The sequence below is a fragment of the Trichosurus vulpecula genome, chromosome 9 (genome assembly GCF_011100635.1).
Source record: "Trichosurus vulpecula isolate mTriVul1 chromosome 9, mTriVul1.pri, whole genome shotgun sequence".
Classification (NCBI taxonomy): Eukaryota; Metazoa; Chordata; class Mammalia; order Diprotodontia; family Phalangeridae; genus Trichosurus; species Trichosurus vulpecula.
In genome coordinates, this window is record NC_050581.1 from 7399464 (window position 1) to 7413951 (window position 14488).

Consider the following 14488-nt stretch of genomic DNA (forward strand, 5'->3'; position numbering starts at 1 on the left):
ACTGTTAGAGATGGTTGCTAATAATCACAATTCTATTAGAAACTGGTTTTTTTGTTTTACATATCCTTTGACCGCTGGGAAATGAATCTTGATCTCTTATATTGCAATATATTCCCATATTCAAAAAAGGCTAGCAGTTCAGTGGATATGTAATCTTGGGAAAAGATGAACACTTCCTGGCACTGCTACAACAAAACAATGTTCTGTTTTCCTCAGAATCCACACACATAAAAGAGAACTCTAAAATGGAAGGAACCAATCAAACCACAGCAACAGAATTTGTCCTCCTGGGACTTTCTGACTATCCAAAGCTAGAGACAATTTTCTTTGTTCTGGTCCTGTGGATGTACCTGGTAAGCCTCATTGGCGATGGCGTACTAATCATAGTAATCATCCATGACTCTCACCTCCACACACCCATGTACTTCTTCCCAGGTAACCTCTCCTTCCGGGACATTTGCTATACAACCTCTACTGTGCCCCTAATTCTAGACATCTTCCTCACTCCAAGGAAAGCCATTTCCTTCTCCAGCTGTGCCATGCAGATGTTTCTAACCTTTGCCATGGTGCAACTGAATGTGTGCTCCTGAGCATGATGGCATTTGACCGTTACGTGGCCATTTGCAAGCCCCTGAGATACCCTGTTATCATGAGCAAGGTTACTTATGTGTCAATGGCATCTGTGTCCTGGGTTGCACGAGTTCTTGATTCAGTAGTACAAACATCTCTTACAGTTCAGTTAACATTTTGTATGGACATCATCAATCATTTTATTTGTGAGATCCTAGCTGTCCTGAAAGTGGCCTGTGGAGACATTTCCATCAATGTACTTAGCGTGGCAGGACCAAACTTCATCTTTCTAGTTATTCCTCTGACATCAATTTTCATCTCTTACACTTTCATATTTGTTGCAATCCTCAGGATTCCGTCTACAAAATGGAGACATAAAGCCTCTTCCACCTGTTCAACCCACCTGACTGTAGTGATTATATCCTATGGGACAGTCTTCCTCATGGATGCAAAACCCAAATCTAAAGGCTCTCTTAGAGCAGACAAATTTCTCACACTTTTCTATAGTGTGGTGACTCCCATGCTCAATCCCATCGTTTATGGTTTGAAGAACAAAGATGTTGAGGCAGCTGTGAAGAATATTTTAAGTCAAAAACCACGTCGCTGAGTCTACACGATATAGTGTCATGACTTATACCTGAAAATATATATTTGTTAATGGTTAGATTTTCTTTTAAAAAACCGTTAGCATTTAAAATCATATTGTGGATCAAGTATTTAAACTGTCTCTTCAAAATCTTGGGTGTTGAATGATTAAAATAATATCCAAAATTCGTGTGTGGAAAGAATCGTCCATCACTTGAATGTAGATATTCCAACGTCTAGCTCTCTCTTCGCCTGTAAGATGGGGACAATAATAGCACCTACCTCCCAGGGCTATGGTGAGGATGTAATTAGTTAAGGTCTACAAAGAGCTTTGCGAACATTGAAGCAATACGTAAGTGCCAGCTATTTTTATTTTTTAAGTAAAGGCAGTTATCCAGAGAGAAATGTTAGCAATCCTTTTGCCACTAGCAGGACCATAAATTATTATCTTGAACTTCAGGTGAGTGGTAAGACACACATTGGGTTAGCATCAGAGTAAAGATCTCAAGATAGGGATACTTGGTAGCTTGATTAAACTGGAGAAATGGTTTGCCAAAGGCAGGGGGAGATTTTCAGGAGAAACAAGGTTTCTCTGGTTCCCTTGTCCCTTCAAATTAACAATATTATTCCAAATCTGGTGAACTAGAGGCCAGAAAGAATTAAGACAAGTACTTACCCCACCTCCTCCAAATCTTTAAGGAAGATTTGGAAATAAAAAAGGAAATGAAAAATATTTTCCATCTAATGATAAGAAGGGTAAAAGAAATGGAGAACCCATACTATCCATTCTCTTCTTCTCCATTTCTCTCCCTGACATCCCTCAATAAAATCATCAGCCAGAGGAAGGAGTTGTTGAGACAGAAAATTTTGTTGAAACAAAAGCAGTTAGGAGAAGAATGGTCTTTGATATCCCAAAAGAGTATAACCAGGCTGGAAATAGCAGGAGCACTGGACAGGAGGAGAATGATCTTGTCTTGTTAATGTTCTCCATAAAGCATGGTACCTAGACCTAGAAACATTCCAGTTGTATTCTGATGATGGCAAAGTGCAATGGGACTATCACCACCTTCATCGTGAATATTATACTTCTATTAACTCAGACCAAAATGGATGTCATTTCCCACTCAACAACATCTCTGACAACTCAACATAAAACCCTTACCATGAGAAACACAGTGACAAGGAACCCACAACCTATTAATCCAGAGAAAGGAGACCCCTGTATGGAAGAAAGAAGTAGAGAATAGGAGAAGGTTTTTGCCCAAGGGAAAAATACTTTTCCTTGTACCAGCCACATTCTAGCCTATCATTTTCCTTTCTAAAGCATGGCACCTAGTGGAATAAATAATACTCGAGGTATAATCTGAGTACGACAGAGTACAGGAGGACTGTCACCTCATCTATTATGGGCATTTTGTTTCTATCAATGAAGCCCAAAATTGCATTAGCTTTTCTAGCTGTCTGACTGTCTACAAAATCCCTAATAAATACTTATCCCAAGTCTGCTCTCCCTCAGGATAAAATGTCATGACTCCTTCAATAGACATTCATGCTAAATGGGTTCAAGCTTTGGACTCAGCCTTCTGGGCAGCTCCCTAAGAGCACATTTCCTGGGCTGCTATAGCAGACTATGGCTGGGTCATTGAGGCTAAATATTCTCTAAGATACTTGTTCCCGAGTTACAAAAACCTGTTGGGGAACTTGAAAAAGTGTAATTACCATCCATCTTATCTCCTTCTTATGCTCATTTGCACATGAATGGATGATTGGGATTTTGTGTTAGCAATAAAATTCCAAATGCAAAAAATTATTTAGTATCTTAGTATTTTGTTTGTGTAGGAAGATAGATGTCCCTCAAATCATAAATACATATTCTGTACTACATATTTGACAAATACCTACTCTTGTTTTCAAGAAGAAATCTCCATATACAGTTTGTAGAATATTATCTGCTAATTGCCAACATCAAAAGTTCCCTGAATCTAAAACCCTGGCTTGATGGAGAACCTGGAGTGCAAAATGTTCTATGAAACATTTTTTGACTAGCAAGGGTGAGCTTTTAAAAATTATATAATCAAAAAGTTTGAATGTAACTCAGAGATTATTTCATCTGGCCATACCCAAAACATGAGTTTTCTTTACAATATCTCCAATGAGTAGTCACCCTGTCTTAAGTTTGAAGAATATCACTTATAAGGGACTTCAATTTTGAATAACTCTAGTCACTGGGAACCTTTCCCATATGTTGAGTCAAAGTCATCCTCTTTGCAACTTACATCAATCCTCTGAGGTCAAGTATGACAAAGCTAATCCCTCATGCATATATAGTTATCCCTTCCACATTGCAACTTTCCGCAATGTGGTTATGATATATCATGGGTTGGCATAAGAAGTTAAATGGGAATTTTGGAGGAGTTTTGCAGAAGCCACAAACAACACATGAAGGCCAGCAGATGACATAGAAAAAGTTTAGGAACTCAGAAATGCATAAAATATATGTATAGTATTATATAATATCATTTTATCTTTTAATACCACAAATATACACAATTTCTTTTTTAAAATTAAAATAAGTAAAAGGTTAGTTTGTGAAAAAAAATGCAAACACCAGCAGATGATGCACAAAGGCTACTACCTTTTACTTGAATTTTTCAGATCACAAGAGCACTGTGCCCTAACCCCCACAATGTGGAAGGGATAACTGTAGCAGCCCTTCAGATATTCAAAAACTGAAGTCAAGCTCCCTCTGACCCAAGTCTTACCTTCTCTTCTCTTCTCTAAGACAAAATTCAGTGGCTCCTTTAATAGATGCTCATGCTACATGGTTTCGACTGTGGTCACCATTCTGATCACTCTCGTATGACTATAAATCCAGACCTGCAAGGAACCCTAGAAAAGAATCTAATCGAAGGTTCTCATTTTACAGATGAAAAAACTGGAGTCTCTAGAAGTGAAGTTAGTTTGCTAAGGGCACACAGGGAGTAAGTAGCAGAGCCAGGGTATGAAGCCAGGTTCTCTGAATCCAAATCAAGTATACTTTTCCACTGTAGCCACCATACTCCAGGCTATCACTGTCATTTCTAAAGTTTGGTACCTAATACTATAAACCATATTCCAGTTCTGATCCAAGTACACAGAGGCAGTATCACCTCACTTATTATTGTATTACACTTCTACTAATGGAGCACAAAATCACATTAGCCCTTTTGGTTGCCATGTTATACTCTATACTATCTCTACCAAACAGTCATGCAGCATTTGCTTTTTAAGACCTCCAGTGACAAGGAACTCACTACCTCCTTATTTAGAGGAAGGGCCCTCCCAAAAATATTGGGTAGACACTCTAAGAATGGCTCACAATGATGAAATCATAGATTCATCAAAGTGTCAAAGGAAGGGAAAGCTAAACAAGGTCTGACGGGCCTCCTATATTTCCAAGAAGAAGGTAGACAGGGCACCATGGCATGAAATTCTATAATGAAAATTAGGTCAAGAGATATGGGAAAACCTTAAGGATAAAATTTTAATTATATAAACAAAGATGATTCCAAATAGGAAAAGAGGGGGAAGTGTCTAAACAGACCATTGTTAATACACAGTGAACTTCGTTGATCAATATATATACTTTCTTAAAACATCTACCACAAAGATCAGTCGCCAGCTTCTTAGAACAAAATCAAAATCAATACCAACTTAGACTAAGGAATGAAAATAAGAGGCTATGCCATACAGTTAAAACAACTCTAATCTAACTTGACAGGCTTAAGCAAACTACTGATGATGGAAAATGGGAAAAAAAGAATTTGTTAATTATCATCACAGCCTGCTCTCCATCTCTGAACAAAGCTCAGCTAATGTAAACAAGTTACCACATTGAGACCAAAAGAACCAGAAACTGCTTCCACCAACAAATACTTGAGCTATTTGTCAAGCAGAGAAATATGGAAACCAAGCCTACTGGTTTGCCACATAAACTTGTTTCTTAAAATCTTTTCTTTCTTTCTTTTCTTTCTTTCCTTATGAATTCTAAGTTGACATGGTTATATAATACCATGGTGCCTCCAAAGGTTTTGTATCCATACTGATGAAATTACAGATATCTATAGGATCAACATATATACAAATAAATACCCGTGACTAGCCTTATGGACAGAAGTGATGTCTGACATTTGAGACATACCCTAACAAAGATTAGTCACTACATTTCATGTTCATGGAGCCAAAAGCCAAGAAATAAAATGTCACTAGGATTTTATAAGAAAATAATCCCCTAAAGGAACTGTCATTTCTATCCATGTAGCTATAGAAGTTGGATCACAAATGGGTCTCCCACCACAAATAGTTCTGTGGATTTTATTGGCAAGTTCACCAGTAATCCTGCGGCAGAAGAATAACTAGGACAGGGGGACTCGAGCTGGCCAAAAGGTGTAAGCAGGGAATGAGGAAATATACTTCCTCTCTGAAGCAGTTGTCTAATCCATCCTCTATCAGTCCATGCCACATGATACAACTACCTCCAGATTCCCACGCCACTCTCATATGGCACCACTGTCTTTCCAGCCTTTCCCATTTCCATTCACCCACCTACCACTTTCTCTGCCCTTGATTTTTACAAAGCACTTGGAGGAAGCATCTATTCAACCAGTCAACAACCATTTTTTTAAATATTGACTATATGTCAAACACTGTACTAAGTACTGGGGATACAAAAAAAGACAAAAATTTGATCCCTACCTTCAAGGAACTCACACTGCCATTGGGGATACAAACTGCAAACAACTATTAACATAAAAGATACGTATGTATAATATAAATGAAGGGCATATTCAGAGGATTATGACTCTGCCCCTACCCATTATAAGGGTCTCACACCAAGCCCAGGCACAAAAGCCTACCCAGTGATGACATGGACTCAACTGTAGATGTCCACAGGGTCCATGGATAGATTTCAGGGGGTGAAGAGGACATGAACTTATGTAGGTGAAAAATAGCGTCAACATAATTTGTTTCCTTCGTAATCTTGTGCATTGTATTTTATGCATTTTAAAACATTATTCTGAGAAGGGGTCCACAGACTTTCCCAGACTAACAAATACTTTGGATTAGATAGAGTCTGAGGTCTCTTAATCTCTAAACCTATAACCCATGATCTCCAGGGATAAATATTCCACCACCTACCTTAAAAAGCATTTATTAAATTATGGCAAGTAGTAATTCTGTGTGTGAACAGCCTGGATTTTCTCCTAATGGTTTTCTACTACATATACAGCTCAGTCTGTATTAGTGTGAATAGTGAATCCCATAAAGTAGACACATGTATTCAAAATCACAGTATTCAAAGTTATAACTTGACAGAATGTGGTAATTTGTTCTCAATTCAAACAGTATGAATCCAAATAATGTAATCACTTCTCAGGATTCATGATTTTCAAAAATCTAGACCTAGCAGCAAAGCTCACTATCCATTTAAAGTGAATGTATGTTTTCATGTTAAAGGAAAATTCTCTCATTACTATCCCTTTTTTAGTGTTTTTAACATAAAGGGGTATTATATTTTATCAAAGACTCTGTTCTTTGATATAATCATGATTCACACTTTTCTTACTTTGATATGATTTGTGGGGGGGGGGGGGAATCTTATTCCTCCCCACCTCCACAGTCCTCTGGCACATGCGCAGGAGTCACATTCCACAGAGCTCCTTCCTGCCCCCGATACTGATGGCCAGAAAGTTTTCTTTTTAAGACTTACCAAGGGCTCGGCCAGTCTTTTGCCAACCAACAACAAGCTGTTTCTCTAATTCTTCAAGGAAATATCTTTAGTCTGTTTAAAGGGATAACAGGGTGTAGACACTTCTTTGAACTTTCCACATTGACAACTCATCTCTGTTATCTGCCCCTTACTCTCTATGATCAATTGGACTAGGAGGAATACACACACACACACACACACACACACACACACACATTTGTCATTGCTAACTTATTACTATAGGTAAAAAATAAGCTAGCCACTAGCATGGAGACTCATGGTGGTTTCTGTTACATTTGGAAAAGATTTCAAACCCAGATGAAACTCCAAAATTCAAAAAGGGTCTAATTGCATTGCCAACATTCCCAGGAACCCTTTCAAACATGGATGGCATCCTATTCATCTCAGCCAGGGTGCCAATTTTTGAAGAGAAGTCACATGTATATCATGTTACCTTTCCTCTAGGCATTCTATGTGCTTTGTCTATGCTTTGTACCTCTCTGTCACCTGAGGATCAGCCTTCAGTAGGTGAATTTTTATAATAAGGTCTTACTGACACAACCCAGGCCACAACTCTGATGCGACACTTCCTGAAAGTCTGTTCTATCATCCTCAATAGTAGTTGGAGAGCATCACTCATAATAGTATTTTTTGACATCATGAATCCTGTTCCTATTTCACGTTCTCCTTTCTTATCAGATGGCTGAGCAGAGATTGTTTTCAGTAGCATGACTTTCAGGAGTTATTGTCAAAGGCAGGCTCAGCCCATTCATTTCACTATGGTCACCCCACTAGGACTCTAAGTGGCTTCAGCCCTAATACCACACGAGCCTATTTTCACTTTGACATCTACATACAAAGGACAACAAGAAACAATACAGAGCTCTATTGATCAGTGTAAACTAGCATTTAATACTTTGATGACAAATCAGGCATAGGTATCCTCAATCAAGGAAAAGGAATAGAGCTGTGCTTAACTGGGCTGTTACTCTGACGAGAGAAAAGGGCTACCTGTTGAAAGTTCATAGGATCATAGATTTAGAGCTAGAAGGGAGCATGAAGGTCATTAGATCCAACTTTCTCATGTTACAGATGAGTAGACTGAGACCCAGATACCCAGATTTGGACTCAGATCCTCTGACTAAATCCAACACTCTTCACTATGCTACCCCAGACTCTTTAAGGGCAAGATTCAAAGAGGTGTTTTAGTGTAGCTATCACAAAAGTAATGCAATTACTTCATCGTTCAGATTACAGCAATGGAAAGTCTTGCATGTTGTCCATATCAGTGAACTTCTTGAATTAGGAAAGAAGCATTCTGAGATTGGAAAAGGCAGTTGTAGTGGAAATATTCATGAAAGGAAAGGTTCTGAATTTGGAATCAGAGGCTTAGATTCAAATATTGGTTCTGCTGTTTACTACCTTTATGATCTTTGGAAAGTCACTCAATCTTTCAGGGTCTTAGCCTCCTCATTTGTAATGTGAAAGGTTATACTAGATGACCTCCAAGGTCCCTACCAACTTTCATTTGATGAACCCATGAACTAGTGTAGCATTTACTTTTTTCGGAGATGGCCAAAGTAATAATTTTCATTAGTTTCTAAGTAAAACACAAGAAGGAAAAAGTGGGACATAGACTTGTTTTGGGGAAAATAGGGAAGAAGTGCTTATAGCATAAGAGAATTCTGAACCAATTCAACAGAGATAATAAATGGTGTATAGTTGTCCAGGCCATAGGATCACTGGAACTATCATGACCTTTGTTCAATCACTAGAGCCTTGAAACTTTCAAACAGGAAAGTCATTAAACCCTAAAAAATGAAGAGAGATTGATGTAGAAAGGAATGAGATGATGAGATGGGAAATTCTACCCAAGAAGCAGAGCCCCTTTGAAAAGTAGAACAGAAGTAGAAGACGAACAGTTTCCTGTTGTGTTTATCCTTAGTAATAAGATGATTTATGTCTTCTCCACAGGAAAAGGGGGAGGATTAAAGGTCTTACTGACTAGGAGGCAAGGGCAATTATATTTCGAAAAAAACAAATCAAAATATAGGGAGTTCGATCAACATAAGGCCATACCCAAGAAAGTGATTATGGTGAAAGACCAACCCTTGGGTGTTAAGTGAGGGTGGTAAAGTATATAATTATCTCCCCTACATGACAGGCAAAAGAAACTTAAAAAGGGTAGGTGGATCTGCTGGTAGAAGACAGGACTGGAGCTGCCATATTTTGGCTCCTGTGGCTCAGACACTGTAATTCCAGTATAGAATGGTGCTCATGCTTCTATAGGCATCTCATGTAAGAACTACCTGGACAGGCGCAATGGTTGACTACTTAGACCTGAATAAAATCATCATCCTAAACTATTACTTCCTTTCAATACTTGAGAGTTTGGGGGCTCAGGTCTATGGAGTCTGAAGCTGCATCTGGTTGGATTAGTAGAGGACCCATAGCTTGCTGTGAAGCTTAACTGGGGATTGATGACGAAACTCTGTTGAACATAGTTTGAGCATCATGAATATTTGGTTATAATCTTCGTGTTTTCTCATGGATTTGCAATATTCCAGCAATGAAATCTTGGTGTATCTTCTGATCAGCAGGCCATGTCCCATTTAGCAACATTCCCTTCATTTACAAAAGCTCGTCACAGAGGCTTAAGAAGTATTCATCCCATTATGTGGCAACATTTCACATGAACAGCATATCTTCCACAACAGCCAAAGGAGCTTCCCAGAATTTGTACTGAGACCAGAAAGTTTACAAATGAAGCCACTCTGTGTACAGCAAAACTAGCCATAACAGGATTAGAATCCACAACTAGAAGTTAAAGTCCTGGAAGGTTTCTTAGAGATGGCAGACTGACCAACAGTTCATCATAGGGTAATTAAGGCTGGGGGAATAAGTTTCACATGCTAGGGGGAAAGAGGTCATACATATAAGATACCAAACAAAAGGGAGTTATCTTAGCACTGAAGAAAGTTTACATGGCAGCATCTTTGCTATGACATCTGAACCCAGATTGCCCATTCCTTGTGGAGACAGATGTCTCAGGGGTCACCTTTGTGACCTGACTTAAAAACTATAAGAAAGATAGAATGGATAAGTGTCCAAGACTGTACACTTTCCAATTGAACATCGTTCTCACCAGTTTGTATCAGTGGAGAAAAATCACACCATCACCGACCTGGAGTTGCCTCCTATATATAAAATGTCTTTCTTACAGAATTGATGGGACATTTGGAGAAACTATGTACCCCATCATGACTTTTACAGACTACGGGAATGTAATTGACTCTACAAAACCTTGGATCATTTCAGAAAAAGTATAAAAGGTATTATTTGTTTTTAGTTTTCTCCCTGTGGCTTATGTACCTAGAATGAGGAACACCCTCAGTACCAACATGAAAAATTTGAAACTTGAGAAGCAAAAGGTCTCAAGTAAGACTTTTTTTGTCTTGAGGTTTGTACAACATCTGCTCCAAGGGCGTGTGTGTTGGAAAACCATGCCACTACTGAAAGGAGATCTTATGGACTTATTGGGATACCAGTTGATGGAGTAACCAAAATGAACAAGGACCAAGAATTTATTCCAGTAGCAATACTGGTATCCTGACTAAACAGAAGATGTCAAGCATCATGTTTAAGACTTAATAGGTGCCAAGATACAAAGAAACCCTGACACAAGTACCCATAACAAAAGACCTGGCTCCTACAACTATTGGAACAATGTGTTGGACTGCGGTCAAGAGTCAACAATAACAGATTTGATCCTCTTATAGTGACATCACCATACTCATAATAGTAGAACATTTCTCAAAAATATGACATTTAATCCTGCAGTACAAACTGCCATCCATTCCATAGGCAAATAGGCATATTTTAAATAAGGCTATTCATATGCATGAGCTTATGCACAAAGTTATTTCAGACAGGGACCTACAACCCCTCTCTGGACTCCCATCTCATGAGACAACACATGAAGCAAAGGATAAAAAGGAAAGGGAGGAAGTAGTTTCACACACCCAACCAGCACATCAATCAAGGCTGGGAATGTATACAATATTTCACATCCCTAATCCTCCACCTCTACAAAATAAAATTACTTTGAGACAGTTTTCCTTCTGACAAAATGTTTCTCTAAGTGTCTTTTAATGAATGCTTACTTTGTAAAAATCAGTGACAATTCGTAGATTTTATTATGCATCTGATTTTTAGCTATTGATTCTGGAAAGATAGTATGTTCCTGTAGTTAGACAACTAGTCTCTATAATAGCTAAGAAATGCCATTAAATTAGTTGCATAATTAAAATACTTTTGGTAGCGGGATTTTATTTTAAGGCATAATATCCTAGAAATTGTATGGCTAGTGTGTATTAAAGCTAAAAACAGAGCTGATAGTTTCTTTATTGTGAATCAGGTCATTGAAAAAATAAGTATTTAGTAGAATCTTGTTAACTTCAAGATATGTTTAGGGCCCAATATATAGAACTCATAGCACCTCCATCTTTGATATTGGCCTTAAACATATATCATTCTGTATCTTCTTGCTCAAGGCTCTTAGACTTGTGTGTCTGTGTATTATTTGGGGTGGGTAGGTGATTTGAGAGTTTATACAGGATCTTAGTGTGGGAAGGACAGCTAGGTGGCACAGTGGATAGAGTGCTGGGCCTGAAGTCAGTAAGATTCATTCCTGAGTTCAAATCTGGCCTCAGACACTTACTAGCTGTGTGACCCTGGGCAAATCACTTAATCCTGTTTGCCTCATTTCCTCATCTGAAAATGATCTGGAGAAGGAAATGGCAAACCACTCCTGTATCTTTGCCAAGAAAAGCCCAATGGGATCACAAAGAGTTGGACACAACTGAAAATTAACTTAACAACAAAAAGTGGGGAAAAGTTGAAATATTTGATGCAGGCTGCAGGACCCGAGTTGAAAGATGATTGGGGAAAGATAAAGAAGGTTGAAGATTAATTATTTCTTCATGGACAAAAAAGCTATAAACATTCCTTTTTCCCTGCCTGTAGTTTGTATGCCACTCAATCATGTACCTTCACCAGAGATAGCAATTATTACATTTGTTGGCATTTAAAATTGCAGTTGTTACCTTAGAATGCTCCCTGTAGTGAGATTTAAACATCATGGGCTATTTGCTTTGTTTCATAGGAATTGTATGATTAATTGGATTGTATCTGTTGTGGAATCACTTCTTAAACACATCTTTTTTTAAATGAGGCAATCAGGGTTAAGTGACTTGCCCAAGGTCACACAGTTAGTAAGTATCAAATGTCTGAAGCCAGATTTGAACTCAGGTTCTCCTGACTCCAGGGCCAGTGTTCTGTCTGCTGCACCACCTCATGGCCCCACTCAAACACATCTTCACATGGACTTCCTTTCTTGAGTCTCAGATGTAATTTGTCAGTGCAGAAAGAACCATTTAAATTTAGTATGTGTATATTTACGTGTATACATATGTATCACCTTTAAGCAGTGAAATGCTTTTGGCACAGCAAATTCTTTACGGCTGCCTTCACATCCTTGTTCCTCAGACTATAAATGATAGGATTGAGCATGGGAGTCACCACACCATAAAAGAGGGAAATCAGTTTGTCTGTAATGTCTTCTTTATCTGCTCCCAGAGAGTCCTTAGATTTGGGTTTCCCATACATGAAAAAGATTGTTCCATAAAATATAATCACTACCATCAGGTGGGCTGAGCAGGTGGAAAAGGCTTTGCGTCTCCCCTCTGCTGAAGGGATCCTCAGGATGGTGGAAAGGATGAAAACATAAGATGTAAAAATGAACAGCACTGGGAAAACCAGAAAAATTATGTTGGTGACTATCATGCTAACTACATTGACTGAGATATCACCACAAGCCACTTTCAGTAGTGCCAGGATTTCACATGTGAAATGGTTAATGACATTGTCTCCACAAAAAGGCAACCTCATTGCAAGAGAGGTTTGCCCCACTGAAGTGATGCCCCCTGCTGTCCAGCACCCGACCACCATGGACATGTATGTCTTTTTGTTCATGATGGTGGGGTATCTCAAGGGGTGGCAGATGGCCACATAGCGGTCAAATGCCATCATGCTCAGGAGCACACATTCAGTCACTCCCATGGCAAAGGATAGAAACATCTGTACCGCACAGCCAGAGAAAGAAATGGTTTTCTTCAGAATGAGAAAGCTGTCTAAAATTAGGGGCACAGAGGAGGTTGTGTAGCAAATGTCCAGAAAGGAGAGGTTACCAAGGAAGAAGTACATGGGTGTGTGCAGGTGGGAGTCATAGATGGTAACTGTAATAAGGACTCCATTGCCCACAAGGATTACCAAGTACATCCACAGGACCAGCACAAAGAAAATGGTCTCTAACTCTGGGTGTCCAGAAAGCCCCAGCAGGACAAAGTCTGTTACAGTGGTTTGATTGTTCCCATGCATTTCTGAAGAATTCTCATTCACAAGATTCTGAGGACAGAGCAAGATGGCTTTGTTACAGCAGTATAACAAAGCATTACATTTTTTGTAAGTTTACATTTCTGATGCTTAATTGGAAAACTGTTTGAATAAGGATAGGGGCAAAGGAAATTCCTTCTACTGCTGCAGGTCAGCACCTTCTCTATAACTAACAGTCCTAGAACATTGCCTAGAGTGCTGAATGCTTACATGGCTTGCCCAGGATCACAAAGCTAGTGAGAGTTAGAGGTAGGATTAGAATCCAGGTCTTCCCCTTTTGAGGCCATCTCTCGTACACCGTGTTCTTTCCCATGTTTTTGAATAAAAGAATATACCACAAAAACATGTTTATTCCCTTGGTATGAAGATCACCATAGTCAGAAAATGTTATTTTATTGACTATTATGCTAATTACATTAATTGAGATCCTAGAAAAGAAGCTCTGAATCTAAAAATTTACCTGATTCTTAGAAAGCCGTGTTATGATTCACACACCATAAAGGAATTCGAAGTGTCACATTTGCATTTTCAATTAGTTACACACTCATCACTGTGTAATGCATTGATCATTATTTAAACATGACATGAAACAATCGGTAATCTTTTATTAAGTGTCTACCGTGTGTCAGTCACTGTGCTAAGGGCAGGGGATACAAAGAGAAAAACCAAACGGTTCCTGCCTTCAAAGAGCGTGCTGGTCTAATGGGGAACAAAGTGTCTGTAGATTCATCTGTGCAGAATATATACAACACGAATCCAAGGTATTTTAGGCAGTGGGTGCACTAGCAGCTGGAGGACCAAAAAGAGAATCATGAAAAGAGAATCAGTTTTTGAGCTGAGTCTTAAAGGATTACAAGTAATGGAGTTAAGGGGGGATGGGGTAATAACCAGTTCAAAGACACAGGGACAGGAGATGGATTCTGTGCAGAATGGGGAGTTCCAGCCTGGCAAGAAAGCAAGGTGCCAGGAGGGGAGTAAAATGCAAGATTATAAAGGTAAGAGGAGGCCAGGATGTGTCAATCAGGAGTTTGTGTTTGTTATGAAAGACAGTGGGTAGCCACTGTAGGTTACTGAGTAGAAGAGTGACATAATCTGATGTAAACTTTAAGAAAATCTCCCTGGCAGCTGGAG

At 38.9% G+C, this 14488-nt stretch overlaps 1 protein-coding gene and 1 pseudogene across 1 annotated transcript; one reads left to right on the forward strand and one right to left on the reverse strand.

The window, feature by feature from the left end:
* Window positions 1–245: 245 nt before the first annotated feature.
* LOC118831143 lies at window positions 246–1177 on the forward strand (annotated as a pseudogene).
* An 11208-nt stretch (window positions 1178–12385) lies between these two features.
* LOC118831144 (olfactory receptor 13C7-like) lies at window positions 12386–13342 on the reverse strand. The gene has a single exon (XM_036738308.1). It carries the CDS (start codon window positions 13340–13342, stop codon window positions 12386–12388), a length of 957 nt encoding a protein of 318 aa, XP_036594203.1.
* Window positions 13343–14488: the final 1146 nt, after the last annotated feature.